Raw genomic sequence first — 18,887 nt, forward strand, 5'->3', positions numbered from 1 at the left:
CTTTTTTTTTATCTTATAGAGAAAAACAAGTTTTTTTTTTAATCGATAGATGGTGATTTTGAAGTTTTGAATACGGTATAAATCAATTTGTGAAAAAAAATATATTGTTTAATTTCAATTTTTTAGAGTTTAGAAGATGAGTATTTAGGTTTCATTTTTTTTTTTTTCGTCAATCCAGGTTGCACATAGTTTGTTAAACTTTCTATGGGAAATAGTGCAAATATTACAAAAGATGTTGCAGACACCAAATTTACTTGATACAAAATCCTGTTTGCAACAACCGCAGTGAAAGTATTAATAATTTGTTGCAGACATCAAATTTCTTGGATACTAAACCCTTTATATGGAAAGTAGAAGTATTAATAATTTGTTTGGCATATTAGAAAGAAAAAACTGTTTCTTTGGCATTACAATTTGTTGCCGTACTAGTTTGTCCTCCCATATTAGGCATGCATTAGTTACCATGCTATCACTGACCTTTCATGAATAAGTTGATAGACCATGAAAATTGAGGGGCCTTTGTTTTACTAGGAAGATTATACAAAAAAGATCAAATAAGATGCACACATAGGAGATGCCATAGTGTTGTAAAAAAACACCAGTTGGAAATTTGAAACTTAACGAAAAAATCAAATAAGATGCAGTGAAGCAATTGATAGAAAAATTCAGAGAGAAATTTCAAAAAGCTCAGTCACTAGCTAAAAGCTTAAGAGGAGACAAAGGGCTAAAAGCTCTGTTTCAAAGAGCTCAAGTGGGAGGGGAGTCAAGGGACCCAAAATATTTTTTATTTTGAGTTTCTTTGAATACACAATTTTTAAAGCATCTTATTCTGCTCAAGGAAATCTATTATTCCTACATGCAAATAAAATTACGGGTACATGAATATCAAGAAAACAAGAAATTGAAAGTGTTAGGTATATGGAAGATTCATAAACAAGTAGAAACTTCACCAAATTATTTAATTTTGGATTTTATTTTCTAAATGGGTGTAAAGATAAATTTACATTTTTAATTGGGTTTGGGAGGGTAATTTAGGTAATAACTTTGGGTTTAAAGAGATATTAATTCTTTAATTAAAAATAATAAGGGTTTAAAGAGTAAGTTGAGTGTAGAAAGAGGTTATATAGGTTCAAATAAAATTTCCTTTTTTTATTTGTTACATCTTCAACATTGTTGAATGGTACATCCTTATGCAGGGTTTCATGTAGCTGAATACTTAGCATATGCTAAACCTACACGAGGCTTCTCAGATGCGAGTCTGCCGGTCGATCAGACAGGATCGTGTAGTTGCACTGTCAAGAAATTTCGGAGCTGATAGACTTTGGAGAGATGATCAGGTATCGAGTAGATTCGATGTCAAGATATTAATGCACCGCATGCCACGTGGCTAAAATAAAAAAACCGGCATGCTTTCACGTACACATGAAGTAAGTTTCCAGGTTAGATGAAGTAAGGGTTTCCCATTGATTGATTTGCATTTTAGATTGGTATAAATCATAAACATGAGTAACCCACACCAGCTGCTATGCTGGTTGAAGCACATTGTTGTATCTTTCCAATTTATTTGATAGAATAAACCATAACCATAATATCTCCAGGATTATTTAACTTGTATAATTATTGACGATATAATAAATAGATGACTATTTTTATGGCTTGGAAACTTGACCTCACAGCCCATGCAAACCACGTGCTGATCTGAAAAAGAAATTTTGATAACCTCCACAAGAGTGCATTTTTGTTCACCACCATTTAGTGTGGTGTATGCTCATCACCTTATTTATCACCATTAGATGAGTTTGAATTTTGAGAATTTTGCCTATCTACTACACGAATCTCGAAATTCAAACTCATCTAATGGTGATAAATAGGATGATGAGCATACACCACATTAAATCATGGTGAGCAAAAATACTCCCCCTCCACAATCCACTCATATATGTCTTTGAATGCAAGTATTTGGGAATAGGACTCCAGGATGAACTTTTGTATTGAAGATTTTGAGGAAAATTTTGGAAGACCACATCGCCTTTCTGACCCCTAAAAAAAGTTAAGGAACTCCATATTTTGGTTTTGCCCGACTCCACTCTGGTAGCTGCCCTATGTGCGCATCTCTACCCAAGTTCCTGTATAGTTACTTCTCCTAGTCAATCAAACATCATCCACATTGCACACAGATTTGAGTAATTTGGAAGCAACATAAACATTTTATTCATATTTCTTTTGCTGAAGGAAGCAACACGATTTAGGACACGGTTGATAGGATGCTGGCGCTTGTGGTGAATTGCCATGGAGGTAGAGCTAGGAAGCAAATATGGATTGTTGTCCTGTAATACAATCTAATGTAATAAGGAAAATAGAACCCAGATTTCCTAATTCCTATATGCACATTTTAATTCAACTAAACTCATGAGCAATCACCATAATTACAGATCATTTCATTTACAAGATTGGTGATGGATCACCAACCTTGCTGTTGCACAATGCCGTCACTTTCGCATTAGAAGATTGCTGCTTTGAGTCTCCTCATCAGCTCCTCCCTGTACCCAAACGAAGAGTTCAAACCGCATCAGAATAAAACCAACCTTTTACGCTGCTGAATTCAAAATTTTTTGTCCGAATTTAAATTTACCTTATTAGTTGTTTGTCTAGAGATGAAGCATTTAAGAGTCCCCTGTTCTCTTCAGCCCTCCTTAGAAGGTAAGGCAGAACCAACTGTATCGGTCCAAATGGCATGTACTTACTTACTTGAAACCCTGCATTTTTTAGACCAAAGGAAAGCGATTCTGCCATTCCGTACAGTTGTGCAAATTCAAGCTTCTGGTGCACCTTCCTGACCCCAATTTCGTGTGCTTTTGCCATTGCTAGTCTCCCTAACATTCAACATTTTACGTCAGACATATTATGTGCAAAACTCAGAACAATGCGGTAGCCTTTTTTAAAACTTTTGTGCAAAACTCATAACAATGCGGTAGCCTTTTTTCTAAAAGTTTTAACTTTTAAGTTTGTCAATTTCGTTACCTGATTCAACATTATGGGTTGCAAGAACAACGGCATCAGAGCCATTAGCAATCCTTTCAAGCATGAACGAAGCACAATCATTGTAGCACGCATGCGTGTCCTCAATGCAATCGTGAATGGGAGACTTATAGCCCAAGGAAGAAGCCAATTTTCCCTCACTCGACATATAAGCTCCCCTCACCACTTTGAACCCCATCGGAACACCCATCATATCTGCAGCCTTTGTTGCCAGCAACAGTCTTTCCTTTGCATCTTTCAGGTAAGCTTGGATCGTCCCATAAACAATCGGGTTGTCATCTTTATTATAGATGATTGCAGAGGAGTAGGTCAAGTAATCGATGGCCGGTTGAATTGATGTGTACTCTGCATCGATCGATAGAGGCACATTGGCTTCTACGCAGTTTTGGGACAATTTCATTAGTCTTTGGTGGACTAATTCAAGATCACGCTCTTCTTCAGGAGTTAAAGGCTCCGGCTTTTTAAGGGTGTGGTAAAGAGGGCTAGATTCGGAGAAAATGGGAAACGTGTCGCGCTTCCATGGGAGATTGAAAGAAGGATCGTGTTGTTGCCATCTCAGCAAGTCACTCACTCGTTGAAGTAGATTCATTGGGCAAATTGCAGTGATTTTCAAAATTATAAAGCTCACCTGTTACAATCCAAAAACGTCATTTTCAGTTACCATCAAAACAAACAACTTCAGAAGGATCTCGTGAAGAAAACAAATCGCAACAAGACTTTGCTTTGTCTGGAGGTGCTTCTGGGATAAGTCAGTGTCTGATTCAGAACTTGGCATCGACCGACGACTAACAAGCTATGTTAAATGTAGTTAAACAGCCCCAGTAGGGAGATACTAACGTTGGAGTGAGAACACAATTGGGTGGTGTATCGAAAGATCCAAGTGGCAGAGAGATTTTTCAGTGTGATCGTCACACGAGTTGGTACACAACGTATTCCTATATAAATGGTGGGTTATGTGTGTTAAAAGGTTAATAACTTAAAAATTAAAATTTTTCACCACTTACATAAAATACTTGATGTAGCATCCATGTTCCTGTAACAACTAAAAATTTCACCGAGTGGCATAAGTAAGTAAGTAGGACCCGCAATACTAAATTTATGACATGTCGACCACATAGAGACTAGGATCCACAATCCTACATCCATGAGGCATGGCATGTTAATTGCATGGAGTCTGCTTGATCACGTGACAAGTCTTAACAATCTCACTAAAACAACAATATTTCAATATTTTAGTCTTTGTAATCGTAATACATGATTATTTCTTATTCGTGACACATTATTTAATTTGAAATTTTGATCTCATTTAGTATTATCCTAATAAAATAGAGTTTTATAAAGAAATAAACATTTTGAATTCAAAAAATTAGAAAGGAAGCCAGAATTTGACAAGTTCAAAGAGAAAAGTCAATAAATGGAATCTTGGAATCCTGATTTGGGGTGATGAGAAAAACTAGTTACCGAAGAAGGTGGCAGGGATTTGGTGGACTCAACGGTGTCCAAGAAACCTTGCAAGTTCCTGTCGCATGCGTCGTTGTCGCCGGCATACTCGAGAGCGTAAACCAGCATCCCTCTCAGCCCCGCCTCGTTAAGCTCCAGCACCGACTTTCCGGTGGCCGAGGGGTTCTCGCCAGCACAAAAATGGTCGTAAATTGTGGACCGTATGGTCCCCAGGATCGCCTCCTTGATTAAGGGAGTCTGCATGAGCCTGGACCGCATGACCCACATTCCAATGTCCACCATCGGCTCCATTCCCACCAAGTGGAGGTTCAGGGCCGTCCTCAACAGCCGTGACGTGGAGACGGACGCAAACAGCTTGTCCGCGTCATCGAAGTTGGAAAGGTTAGTGGCGGCATTGTCGGCGGGGGTGATGGCAGTGGTGGTGGCTTGTGGTGTTTTTTCGGAAAAGCCGATTGGTGGGGATATGCCGGAGATGGTGCTAGTGGAGGCGGAGTTGAGTGGCCTGATAGTTTTCAGGAGTTTTGACGCTGCCGGGATTACTCGGTTTGCCATTCAACGGTGGGTGGTTGTCAAGTAATTCTCTGGCTCTCTGTTTCTAATTCCAATTCTCTCTAGCGCTCTCTCTCTCTTTCGCTCTCGCTCTCTCTCTAAGAAAAGTTTTTTACTATATTTGTTTGTGATGTTGCTAGAACTGTTACAGTTACTTATATAGGCAGTTTCAGAGTTTTTACCGGGCGGTGATTCGGTAAAAAACTAGCTACTTGGTAAAAGCTAAGCAGGGTTAAACTGATTAAGGTTGACTATTGACCTGGCTCAATGGATTTGATTGGTTCATTCGTGCTTATTGGCACCTGCATGCTGACTCATCCGTGTTGAAGTGGATAAAGCTGTAAGTTAGAAGAACCAATAGAATCGCTAGATGCTTGAAAGGGATCTGTCTTGGCTAACGCGATTTATTATGAGTGTGCTGCACGCGATGGTAACGTGCGACGTAGGAAGTGCGGTGTGTTTTTGCTTTTGTTTACGTAGCATAGTTTTTGCTTTTTTTTTTTTTTTTTTGGTAGAATATTTCTCTCATGAAAAATAGGATCTTTGTTTTTTACGAGAAATTAGGGTTTAGAAAGATAAGTGCGACTGACCTAGTGAGTCAGAAGAAGAAGTAGGCCAAATGATCGTTTTTACAGCCGAAGTTTGAGGGTGGAAGAGGGCATACGGGACACCTTTCGTAATGATAAACAGCTCGTCTCGCCGTGAAGTCGGGGGAGGACCTCCGACCTCAAAGATAGGGCTTGAGATATATAGATGCAGAAAACGGAGGTTGGGGGAAGTAGTAGAGAGAGTGAGGAGCTCAAAAATACCATCTCCCAGCAAGACTAATGAGTTGGGCAAGCAGTCTACAAGCGGGGGGGGAGGATACTGTGACTGCCTCTATGGCAATGCGAAGGGAGAAAAGAAGAAGGCAAGGATAGAGTATGCTAGCTAGTCTTAATTAACGCAGCTTCCACATGTGTGCTCCTACTGCAGCGAGGGGTGCTGGATAAAGCAGGGCAGAAGGGCAGAAGGGCAGAAGGGCAGAAGGGAAAGAAAGGTGGGGGGAGGTGGAAGAGGGCTAGCTAGAGAAGAACCGTCGGATGTTGGGGTAAGTCCTCCTACATCATTGGAGGTTGAGGTGGCTAAGGTGGTAAAAGGAAGATGGCAGAGGGTGGGGTGTCTTTGAGGAGAACTCAGTCATAAAGATCAAACAAGAACAGGAAGAGAAAATAAATAACAAAAATAATATTCTTACCACGTTTTCTATGAGTAATATTAGAAAAATTAATTTGTACACAAAATTTTGTAAAACAAATTATATGAAAGTTGGTGATTGGATTAAGTGTTGATTAACGTGTTTGTTCTTATCCGTAACATATTATTTGATTTGCAAATTTAGAATACAAATTTGGTTTACCTAGCATTACTCATTTTCTATACCACATTTGTATCATCTCTCTAATAAAGACGAAACACACCTATGTTGGTGGATCTATCTCTATTAAAAAGATGATACAAATATGGCTTAAAAATGGAATAAGTGGTAGCATTACTCAATTAATAGTGCTACATACGTGGTGTGGCTGTTAAGTTGTAACGTCTAGGGTTTAGGTCCTTTGATGAGACGTTCCATATTCATCATAATAATAATAATAATAATAATAATAATAATAATGTAAACTATATATTAATAAAATCATGATTGTCAATCAAAATCCAAGAAAATTACTATTATACCTTTTTATACATAATTGAAACAAAATATTAGAAAATAAAAAAAAAAAAAAGATGGGCATTAAACTAATTTCACACAAACAAATTTTTGCTTCTTTTTTTTTTTTTTTTCACTAAACTTTACAGTCAATGTTACTCTATCAATACTCTAAACTCACTCTATCTCTTTCTCTTTGGGCTTATTTAGAAGTGCTTACAAAATAACTAAAACTGCTTTTAGTAAAAATGTTTTTTGCACCAATCCTTAGTTAAGATCTAAGTGGATCCTGGAAAAACACTTTAAGTGCTTCTTATAAAAAAAACATACTGGGTGTTTCTTCCAAAGAAGCACATAAAGTGCTCTTGGAACCCAAAGTCAATTGCACCAAAAGCGCTTTCAATCATTTTAAAAGCACTTTCAAACGAGCATTTTCTCTCTCTCACAGTGATTTGGGCATTTCTTTGATTTATTTCTTTAAGCAACAAAGTGACTTTAGTAGTTTGGTTTCTTGAACTTATGGAGTTTTCATTTCCTTTAGAATTTTTCAATATTGACTTTGTTAAACGTAATTATTTAGTAACGGAAACACATGGAGATTGTTTTATGTTGTTATACGACATATGATTGAAAACAAATCCATTTTACCTGTAAGAACCAAACGCTATCAATCGGATTCAAATGAGATGGTTCCACCAATAAAATTACATAAACCTAGACTGGCTCGGACTCATTTACAAAAACAATTAGAATCTGGATCCACAAAAAAATGAACCCGACTCGACCTGCGCCCACCCTACTATGTACTAACCATGAACCAAAGTTATGAAAATGTCCTTACCAAAATGAGGAGGGAGTAAAATAAAAGAAATGCTAACTACCTTCCCCGTTTACCTTTTTTCTTTGTTTCTTTTTCACTCGCATTTTGACATGTGGAATCCACTTATACATTCATTTAAAAAATTAATTAACTGAAATCACAAATTCTTCTTTTTCAATAGTCTTATGATTTGGAGTGCTACTAGCGCAAAGACGTGGTTGTGGATGCAAATTTTCGTCGTCTTCTTCTTTGAGGAAAATGCACCTGCAAAATAATAACACTTTAGATTGAGGCCAAAAGCCTCACGCCCCCACGATGAATGGTAGGGACCGGAGGGCTTTAGTCGAAGAATCTCCGATGCCAGAGTTAGAATTCTGAAAAGAATGTGATTAGGAGTTACTAGGTAGCAATTAGCTTAGCTTTTTAGTGGGATAATAGGGCTATTTATAGGGGATTGGCCGGCCCTATTTGGAGAATAGTGTCCAACCATATACGGTGTAATTGGGTGAATAATTGCAAGATACTATGTGAAATAATATCTTGCAATTAACATGACAATTAATCCTAAATTAAATAGGAAATTTAGGAGTTACCCTTTGAATAAGGATTTAATGAGGAGTGATGAGAGGGATTTGAATAAATATCATTTTGATCACATTTGACTCTTCTTTGATTGAGCCGTTATTGTCTGGTGCATGTGCATGAGACTCCTAATGTGTCTTGAGGGTAATTTTGTACTTTTTACCCAAAAGTCCACGTGTCACCTCCATAATTTTCTTGATTCTTTTTTGCTCTACAAATGCCCCCACACATGTTGGGCTGCTCGTAGGAAAAGGTAGATGTTGTAGAGATTTTCCCTTGCTTTAGGAAACATAAGATTGTTTCTTATTTTGATGTAGATTCCCACTTTAATTGGAAATTAAAGGGAAATAAATTACTGATAAAGTTTATTTAAGTCTAACTTAAGTAGATGATTAAATCGACTTTTAAGAGCAATTTATTCTACCCTACAAGAGAGAGAAAGTTAGAGGATATTTGTTTTTTCTCCCCTAGCAATCTTCTTCACTTGCCTGTGCAAATGACTGTTTTTTGTTGCTTTCTTCACCTTCACACCGCACCAAGGTAAGAAAAATTTAATTTTCCTTGTCTTCTTAATTTTTCGGAGTCTCGGGGCTTGAAATTTGGTTCGATGGGGGTCGAAGATATGTCAAAAAGTGGCTTAGAGAGGCCACTACATTGTTGCCGTGGGTGATTTAATGCAGCGGCAGCTCAACGCGGGCCGAGGTCTAGGTGCATTGGCATGGGCCGCAGAGGCAAATTAAGGCTCGGCTCGAGTCAGGAACTTCTCGGCTTAGGCCGAGGTTATGAGGGGGCTGGGACGCTGATCTATGGGCTGATGAGCTTAGGCCCATGCGGGAGAGATGAGAGAAAGGGATGTGCAAAGTGCTAGACCCTTTCTTTTTGGATTGGGTCGTGAGGCTTTTGGGCCAAGCGAATGGCAACACCTGGCATGTTGAGTCTCCTGGTGTGTTGGGCTGCCTACCGTGTTGGGTCAAGAGAAAGATGGGAGCCAGCGCGTGCTGGGCTCCCTTAGCTGTTATCCTTGGGCCGTGGGGCCTGGTGCAATTTTTTTTGCAACTGTCTAATGATTTTTTCCTTGCATCTTTGTCGAATTTCTTCGAGCATGTTTTCTTCAAGCCACAAAAGTGATAATGGTGTACTGCCGTTGTATTGTCACAGCGGGTCTTTGAGTAAACTGCAATCCTGCCATAGGCTCTTCAATCATTCAAGCAAGGGAGATCATGACTAGGCCAAGCAGACTTCGGAGATAAATGGAGAGTGGGAGTCTGATTCTTCCCCTGAGCTGCGTGTTCCGACGATTTTCATCACCGATAAGTAGACTACTTGGTCTTTAGGCTACTTTGTACTTTTGATGAGCTACCCACTGATTTGTTGATTATCCTCCTAGGTCTATGTAGATTCGAAATTTGGTTCACCTCCCAAGGCTTCTCTAGATATGGAAAAGGTGCACATTGCTTTAGGTATCCCCGTTTAGTACCGTGAATGAGGTTGGCTGCGTAGTCCTTTTCGCCAAAAGAAAGGTGGGCAGCCCCCGAGAAAGGTTATAAAGTGGATCAAGGCGGATGCATTGGCTCGTCCAATTGCCGTCGTGGAGCCTGCTGTGAATGAAGACGGAAAGAAGAGATCTTCTTTGCCTACTCAAAAGATGCTGGTTGAGAAAAAACCAAAGGTTTCCTCCACTGCTTGTGAGGGTCCGCTACTGCCGAGAGGGTTGTGATTGACTTGACTTCTTTCAAGGGGAAGAAATATGTAGCTGCTAGATCTTAGCCAGTGATGCCTGCCATGATGAAGATAGCTAGTACGATTACCGATAGGATTGCTCAACGAAGAGGTTCAATCGTGCCCCCAGTGCCGAAGTATGTGTCAAAGCGTCCGTTGGGAGCTAAGTCCGATTCACCTTTGAAGAGGCTTACTACTATGAAGAGCGATAAGGTGAACTCTACTGCTAAAGTGGTGCATACACTTTCTTCACTTATGGGTAAGGGATTTTGGGACGCATACACAACTCTTAAAATTGGACTACAAGCGAAGAAGAAAGTCCAGTATTTGAATTCCAATGTAAGTAATAATGAATAAAAGAGCGTAGTAAGGACATTTTCCTACCAAAGGAAATTTCCTACTTCTTTTTTATGTAAAATTTTGTTTATGAGTGTTTAGTAGCTTGAATTTTTCTTCATAAGCTTGGTTCATCTCTGAAAGTCACTACGTTACCCACAAGATTATTATAGATTTATACCCCTCTGAATCATTAAGACAGCCGTGAGTCCGTTTATGGCAACCGTTAGGCCGTGTTTAGGACTGTATTGTCAGAAAGGAACATGGGAAATTATCTCGCGTAATCTTGGCGATAGTGTCAAAAGCATATATTATTAAGAAAAGAAGCAAGTTTGTCTTGAATAATGAATGTACTAAACTTTCTTAAACATTAGTTTACAATTGAGAAGTAGGAAGAATACCTTTGATAGGGAAAATCTTTTAAATTAACATCTTGAGAAATGAGTACCACTTTTGGAAGAAAAATCATATCAATTTTTGAACACTGTGATTTAGAAAATAAACGACAGATAATGATTGTTAGAAGAAATAAAAAAACATATTGAGTTCTTAGAAGCCGAAGTAGACAAAGGGGAAAGATTACCAGAAGAAGAAATAAAAATACAGAAAAAATTAACAGATTCATTTATAGAAGCCCTAAAACGCCTAATAGACGAACAGTTGGAAGAAGAAATAGAATAAAAATATGAAAAAAAAAAAGTAAGACAGGTATTTCAAGAAGCAGCAATGCAAATGGGACTCTACAAGAGAAGAATATTAAATAATTATATTCATTCAGATAATTATTTTGAAGATAGAAAATATGGATACAAAATTACAAACACATAATAGACAAAACATGTAGCGAAATAGCAGAACTAATATATAGAATAGACAGTGATCCTAATCCTAGAACAATTTTAAAAGAGGTGAAATTTAAAGGAAGAGAAATACAATATTTTAAGAAAAAGATTTTCGACAATTAAAAAAGAAATCAAAAGCAAATATTTAGGATGAGTTTTTCAAGAACATTCAGATCAGTAGTAAGAACTAACTCTAGTTATGTTAAAGAAAATAATAATAATATGTTTAGACGAATTTTTCAAAATAATACTAAAGGAAAAGAATTAATAAGAATAGAAGAAGAAGTAGATACTGAAAGAGAAGCATAAGCTTTTAGAAATAATACTCTACATTTGTTAAATCCAAAAAACCTACATAAGACGGAGAATGGTTTAGTGAAAGTAAACTTTATAGTTACTATCAAGAACAAATTATACGAGTAGTAAACAAACAAGACGTAAGCAGAATTAATTCAATCACAAGAGAATCTTATAATAAAATTAGATAAGAAATATAATCTAATACATTTAGGAATAATGGTGGTAGGAGTTAAGAGTTTAACCAGACCACAATTAGGTGTTAAAGTTTTAATAAGCATACTTGATACTGGACATAAAAAGTTAAACGCTGCCACAATAGGAATGATGGAAATAAGTATTTCTGAGAATGCTAGAGTAGTTTATTGCCAACCTGGCTTCATGATTCCCTTCAAAGATTTTTATAAAGATATTCAGATAACAGTAAAATCTACGAGTTATGAAATGATAGAAAATAAAGATAACTTATTACTTTGTGTAGGATTTATTGGAAAGTTACAAGTAAATAGTAGTATTAGAACAAAATTAGATTTAAACAAGAATTTAGAAATTTTTGGAAGTAGAGGAATTTCTGTCCTAAAAGCAAAAAGGGCAGATATGTAGAGAAGAATAATATGAGGACGACCTCGAAGAGTAATATTAGGATAATATGAGGATGATCTTGAAGAATAGAGGTACTAGTTCTTTAGCTTATTTCACAAAAACTAAAGAATGGAAGTACGTCTCACCCTAGAAATAAGAAGAACAATTTGAGGACGACCTTGAAGAATAGAGGTACTAATTCTTTAACTTATTCCGTAAAAACTAAAGAATGAAGTACGTCTCACCCTATCATTTTTTATTAGATATTCTAATTCCTGAATCTGAAGTACTATATTCCTATTTTTAAGTTTTTCTTCTCTTAAATCGAGTTCTAAATGTTTCTATGATAGACTGGAAGAATGTTTTTCTTTTTCTAACATTCTTTCTTGAGATTGTTCCTCTTCATAATCAGAACATTTTATATGTCTTATGTCAGTACACTTTAAACATTTTACTTTGTTTCTTTTATCTGGGAAATATTTACATTTAATGCACCTATCTATCATAACGTCCGAGCATCTGTAAATTGATGAATACAGTTGTTCATTATATAGTAAATTGGGTTATGTCATTTAGAAGATTTATAGTGTCATCTTCTGAAGAAGATTCGTCTTCTGAAGAATTAAGTGAAATTTCTTGATCTTCACTTGAGTAAATACTATAAACTGACTCGACATCGGCATTATCAGAAATATCGATGAACACTTGTTCGGTATTATCAGAAATATCTATGAACACTTGTTATGCTTGGTAGAAAGGCCAAAACCGAAATCTTAGAAAATAAACTTTTTGGAACTTACAATTGTAACGTGTTTGTGAGAATGAATGCCTACAGTAATGTGATTGTTATTATGTGATGATTCAAAAAGGTCACAGTAATGTAATTGTTATTATGTGATGTTTTCAGAAAAGTCACAATAGTGTGATTATTATTATGTGAAGTTTTCAAAAAGAGCAATTATTTCACTTTTTGGTTTGTCACGGCGTGGCTCTATATAAAGAGCACTCCGTGTGTGATTACAGTACACAGAAAAGAAAAGAAGTCAAAGCTCTCTTTTCCTGCAATCTTTTGTGTCATAGTTACGAAACTAAACAGTGTAATATCTTGCACTCGCTTCTCTCATGTCCCTAGTAAAGGTTATCTCTCTAACTTTTCCTGTTATATTATAACAGAAGTATGAAAAATTAGGTTTTATTTTAGTGTCTTGGAAATTACCAATGCACCCTTCCTAATTCTAGTGAAATTGGGAAAACCATATTCTATCAGGATTAACATCCCTCGTTTTTATTAAACCGACTACGGATTAGGACGCACACTGAACCTATACAAGGACGCACAGTGTTCTCTCCATCCTACCATCAAATTACTCTAAACAATGTCGAGCACTCCGGTTAGCAGAACTTGCCTTTGTTCGCCGTCTACCCACCCTGAAGCATTCCGCTGCCGGTATCACCGGAACGCTGCAATCAAGAAAACTTCAGCAAACTCAAATAAGCTGTCCATACCATCGTCGCCATTCCAACAGAGCGGGTGGGTCAAGAGGTTCTTGGCCGCCGCTTTTCCTCGTCCTTCCGCACAGGACAAAAGAAGAATCGACACCTTCCAGTCCCGGCCCAGCCCTCTGTCGGTCATGTTAATGGCCAACAACGGCTGATGGCAAGTTTTTTTCTCTTTCTTGTTCTCTTGGCTATATGTTTGCTCGTTTCTCTTTCTTCTTTTTGTTGGCTTCTTGTTTTTCTTAACACAGGTTTTGATCTGACATTCTATTTTTTTAAAACATTTCGGTAAACAACAAAACTAGAAATCATAGGATATCACCACCTTTCAAAACTAGAAGGTTTTGTTGTAGGCTGGTTGTACAAACGCATGCAGTTTTCGGATTTAGTCAAGTTTACGTAACCTCTGTTAGTTTGCTCACTCAGTTAGCGATCTTGCATGACCCTTCAGATTTCCTATCATGTATCGTTTCACCAAGTGTGTATAAGCGAGTTCTACGTCTGCCTATTTAAAAACCCTAGTCATTAAATAAGACATAGAGATATACGAGAGGGTGAGGTGTAGAGAAGGCTACCTATCGGGGACGTGTGAAAGCCGCCGTAGCTGTACAAGTGCTCGCTTTTTCTCGACGGGTGAGGGCAAAACCCTGTAAGCGTTAAGCTGCCACTCTTTAAATTAAATCCCAGTTACTAGTACACAACAATCCATACCTATACCCCCCAGCTACTAGCACACATTAAGATCAAAAAAGTGTGGACACGGCCAAAAGAGGAAAAAAAACCGCCCTGAGTTGAGTAGGCAACCAACTTCGAACGGAGAGGGCTACCGCCTTGTTAAAGTGAAAGCCACTATACCGAGCCCTCTTGTACCGAAAAAAGTTTTTAACTCAATTTGAATCTGTAGATTTGGGACTCGCTCATACATACTTTGTTGCTGCACATGATGGGGAATCACATTTAAGCATGTGCAAGCTAACTTGTTGAGTAAACTAACGAAGGATAAATTTCTCTTGACTAGGTTATGAGAATGCAGTCGTTTGATGCTCTTTTGCTCTTTTTTTCACATTTCTTAATCTTTGATGTATAATTTACAATGATAGTAATAAATAAAGGATTTTATTCGTTTTGCTATATACACTTTTACTTTTTTTTTTTTTTTTTTTTTTTTTAATCTTTGTGCATTTAGTTCTACATAACAAATTCAATTCTGCGCCCAGAATCCTCATACTGATTTTTTAATTGAGATTAAAGTATCAATCCGGAAAATAAAAATTGAAATCGCTAACAAAGCGACATTATTGAGAAAAACTAGGAATAAAATTATCAATGTAGCCACAAACCAAACGTCATACAATATATAGACTATAGAGTCCGAGAAAGAATGGTTTGGCGGGTCGTGCCAGTAAAATCACCCTGTGAGCTCCTCCATCTTCCCCTGTTAGTGGAGGATACAAGTTAGAAAGCTAGCTAGAATTTACCAAACCAAATTGGATCGAGTTTCAAGCTGTCCGGTTAATTAAACATACCAGTGAGATGTACTTCTCAGCATCAGTTCGTTTGAGAAAATGCATCGAGTGCTGAGCAAAATTGGCCGTGTTGAAGCTAGGTAATTGTACTTCGCCCATGTCGTCGAGGACTCTCACCTTGATGTAGGGGTCTTCGGGGGCACCATATCCTGGCAAACACAAGAAATCAGAATGAGGATCTTTCCTCACAAGATGTAGTGAAACAAGGGCGAGGATTTTTCCTCTGTTAGCACACCCATAGGGCATCTACCCAATGTATTGCTCACCCCACACCAATACTCGAAATATGAACCTTACAATTAAAAATCCACTAGCAGCCAAGATGACAATGTCCATTGTTTCATCGTACTTTACAACAGGGTTTTGCTTCTCCAACTGCAGATGATACTATGATTCATAACTCCAGATACTAGGACCGATTTCAAAATTTTGGCTTTCTCCTATCATGTTTGGTTACTGTCAAAAATTTTCTTTACATTTTTCTCCAGGGTTTCCCATTGTGAACGGAAAAGATAAAAGAAATGTCACTGAATTTTAAAAATTCGAGAATTTGGTACGTCTAAGTTCTGCTTATGTGATCAGAAGAAAGGGTTTACCAGTGCTATTCACTGAAGCTATTAGCATTATCATCAGAATAATTCCAACGTTACAGAATGAAAGCCAAAGGTTCGAAACCTACCCATTTAAGAAGCAAGATACTTGTCTTAAGTTTATAGAGCATAGAGCTTCTCATTAATGAGCAACAGTCAAGCAAGTTTCTCAAAAAAATTCATTAAAAGCGACTCCAATGTGCCAGTCAATTTAAAGTATACAACTTTCCAGTCATTACCAACCAACAGTCATCTTGCTCAAGTTTCAAAATTAATTCACATGAATATTCAAGTATCAAAGAGAAAGACTTCCAAACTTATCAGTTTATTATACTATGAAGTTATAACTGCAAGTGTAGAGAGAGATTACCATATCCAAATGGAGTTCCACTCTCGACATGTATGATCTTAAGCCTCTGAATGTTTCTTAAAGTACTCTTTCTCTGTGTGATTAAGCTTCTCTTCAATTTCTTCTGGAATTTCATAGCCCACCTTCCATATGAGATTCCGTAACATTTCTGCTCGGCTGTGCCTGAATGGTTATGAGAATCATGTACAACAAAAGCTGATTAAAGATCATTTACATAAGGCGTACCGATTAAAAAGAAACATATAATTATATAACAGCACAAGAAGGAAACAAAAAATTACATGTAAGTCATTAAGCAGCGTTTATTGCGAAGTAAAGAAAGGTGGTGGATAAGGAAACCATAGTGGTCCTCATTTTGAGTTTGGAAATCTATTCCTTCTTCCTGCATTTTCCTGTTGCAACATCAGGTCATATAAGTTGACTAAGAATACAAGCAAAAAGATAAAGCCGGGTTTATGGAAATTTAGACATAAAGCAAAACGAGATGCACAGTTTTAGACTTGGTCATACGGGTTAGCTGGTATTTCTCAAAATAAAAATGCTCGGCACATGATGATTATTAATCCAACACTGAATCTTGGGACTGCCTATGTCCAAGCCGAAAAACGTAAAAGTATGGCTCGAAGGGTATATACACCAACCAAAATACAGTGAAATTATCAATTGAATTGCAAGGAAAACCCCGGTATCATGATCTGCAATTTAAGACTTAAGGCAGTAAAACAAGCACTGAGGCACTATAAGCACAGATACATACGCTCAAGTGTATCTGCAACTCTCATGCACTTTCTTTTACTTTGTAGTAGTACCTATCTTATTTTGAAAAGTCAAAAGTTATGACGAAAAAAACATGAAGCCTGAGCAATTTATATTTCAACTCAAGAATGAGAAACTTCTTAGATCACTGAGACAGATTTCAAGCAGATTCTTGGGATTGATTGGATCCATTCCCCTAATTTCATAATAGCACATCAATTTTATTTTACATTAGAAGAATTTCAGCAGTTAAGTTGTACAGCTTCATCATCTAAGATGAGATGAAGCATGTAATTTGCTGCTATGGAATAGAAACAACAAATTTGAATGGGAAAAAAGAAAAGGAAACACACAATCAAAAACTGCAATATCATGTTACCTTAACGACTTTTGAAGATCTTCATAATGTTGACTACATTCTGCAATTACATCCTTGAACAGATTACTCTACAAGATGATAGTAACATATATCAAATAAGAGAATACATAGAAAAAACAGACAGATTTATGGCAGGTCAAAATGAGAAACAAGATGGTTCTCTACTTACACTGAAAGCCTGTGAGCTGCCCCTTTTCGCCATTTGCAATTTCTTTGACCAGTTGGATGGCATTTGTCCCATACATCTTCGAAACTCCAAAAAAGGCCAACCCTACCCCAGGATCCAAATAAATGTTCCTTATAAACCTACATTCAACAAAACATTAGATCAAACAGCTTACGCGCATAAAATTGAGACCCTAAAGTACCCACTATTAACCACGGCCAAAAACCCTCAAAAGGCAGAGATTCATACAAGTCTAAAGAAACTTTGAATGATTCTTCCTTTTTTTTCTTTCAGAATTTCCCAAATTATAAAACATATAGAAAGATAGATACAATCGAACTAAATAACACAAATCTAAACAGATCTGACGGTACAAATGCATTTTCATTAATATGCAACATCTAAAATTAACAATTAATTATCAGTAACTATGCCAAATTGGTGTTAATGGAGTTAATAATCTGGTAAGCAACCACACCTATTAAACTCCATTTATCAATTGAATTATAAAAATAAATAAAATTGAGAAGCCTTCATCACGTTCCCAGTTCAACACTGGGTAACAAAAAGAATGAAAATTGAACCCGCCAAATTACCAATAAAACATAATTGCAACAATCGCAACCCGTACCAACGAAACCTTCACATATGACAGCCCTTACTTAAAAAAATTCTCAAATCACAGCCCTAATTTCAACAAAAAAAAATCCGAAATCACGGCCCTAATTTCATCAAAATCCCCAAATCACAACCAACCCTAACTTATGAGTTGAATAAAGAATAATAAAAATAAGTGCCCGCTACCAAGAGCAAGAGAGAAGACGAGTACCTGGTGGAATGGCTATCCCAACAATGGACAATCAAGATTTACAGTTTTGCACCTATATAGCAAGCAATAGGAGAGACGAGAGCGCGAGTCTGGGAGAAGGTATCTCTGAATTCGGAAGATGCCGACTGAGGGAGGCTGAGGAAGACGACGGGACGGCGACTCTGTTTCTGGAAATGAGTTTCCGAAAACAATGTTTTTTGAAATCTTTATCTGTTTTGCGTTGCTGGAGTTTTCGCGGGATTTTGCTTTGAAAAGTTTTCAGTTACCGCTAAAAAGCTGCTACATGAGTGTTGTCCTTACATCACTTCGAACGTGATCAGCTCTCTAATTTAACATTTAATTTAATAAATTTATCGTTTAACCAAAAAAAAAAAAAACTTCAATTAGAGTCAACAGCGAACAATGTTAAGGGACGGTTTGGCGTTGTGGTGCTTATTAAAAAAGCTTTTTTTTTTTTTAATTTTGGAACCTTCAAGTGTTTGGTAACTGAAGTTCATCACATTATTAATCATACTTCAATCACATAAAGTCCATGGTGGGGTGTCACATAAGGGTGTAAATGAGCCGAGTTAAGCTGAATATCAAGGTGCTCAAGGTCGGCTCAGATAATATTATGTGTGCTCAAGCTCGAAAATAGATCGTAATCCCTAGCCTATGCTTGACTCGAATAATTTATTCAAGCTTGAGCTCGTTTGTAAACTAAACATGAGCTTGTCATTAGCTTGCCCAATTTGTTCTTTAAACAAACTCGAGGTTATGTTTTGTCCAGACTTCATTTTCAAATGAATCTCATAAAATGAAATTAATACACACCGTTGATATAATATAAAAAGAGCTAAAAACGTTTAACTTAA

General features: G+C 37.0%; 2 protein-coding genes across 3 annotated transcripts; both read right to left on the minus strand.

Moving 5' to 3' along the window:
* Positions 1–1,887: 1,887 nt before the first annotated feature.
* Positions 1,888–5,156, minus strand: LOC103952635 (proline dehydrogenase 2, mitochondrial). 2 transcript variants are annotated; one of them, XM_048584117.1, is made up of 5 exons: positions 4,501–5,156; positions 3,022–3,667; positions 2,633–2,873; positions 2,470–2,540; positions 1,888–2,327 (listed from the first exon to the last, which is right to left on the minus strand). In XM_048584117.1, exons 1-4 carry the CDS (start codon positions 5,050–5,052, stop codon positions 2,501–2,503), a joined length of 1,479 nt encoding a protein of 492 aa, XP_048440074.1. In that variant the 5' UTR covers positions 5,053–5,156; the 3' UTR covers positions 1,888–2,327; positions 2,470–2,500. The 2 variants fall into 2 exon arrangements, with proteins under 2 accessions (XP_048440074.1, XP_009362547.2); XM_009364272.3 differs by having other exon boundaries at positions 1,889–2,540.
* A 9,466-nt stretch (positions 5,157–14,622) lies between these two features.
* On the minus strand, positions 14,623–18,326 carry LOC103952634 (probable DNA replication complex GINS protein PSF1). The gene is given in 9 exon segments (XM_009364271.3): positions 14,623–14,852; positions 14,944–15,077; positions 15,080–15,092; positions 15,904–15,950; positions 15,953–16,065; positions 16,185–16,295; positions 17,039–17,106; positions 17,208–17,344; positions 18,034–18,326. Coding segments are annotated over 8 exon segments (585 nt in total). The 5' UTR covers positions 17,280–17,344; positions 18,034–18,326; the 3' UTR covers positions 14,623–14,825.
* Between the last annotated feature and the right edge of the window lie 561 nt (positions 18,327–18,887).

The sequence above is a fragment of a genome, unplaced genomic scaffold, assembly GCF_019419815.1.
Source record: "Pyrus x bretschneideri cultivar Hongxiangsu unplaced genomic scaffold, Pyrus_bretschneideri_v1 Contig20, whole genome shotgun sequence".
Classification (NCBI taxonomy): Eukaryota; Viridiplantae; Streptophyta; class Magnoliopsida; order Rosales; family Rosaceae; genus Pyrus; species Pyrus x bretschneideri.

Coding starts and splice junctions, on each gene's coding strand:
- LOC103952635 (XM_048584117.1), bottom strand. CDS start 5,052: ATGGCAAACCGAGTAATCCCGGCAGCGTCAAAACTCCTGAAAACTATC. Junction 3,668..4,500: donor AATCCCTGCCACCTTCTTCG/GTAACTAGTTTT, acceptor GGATTGTAACAG/GTGAGCTTTATAATTTTGAA. Junction 2,541..2,632: donor CTAGACAAACAACTAATAAG/GTAAATTTAAAT, acceptor GTTTGGGTACAG/GGAGGAGCTGATGAGGAGAC.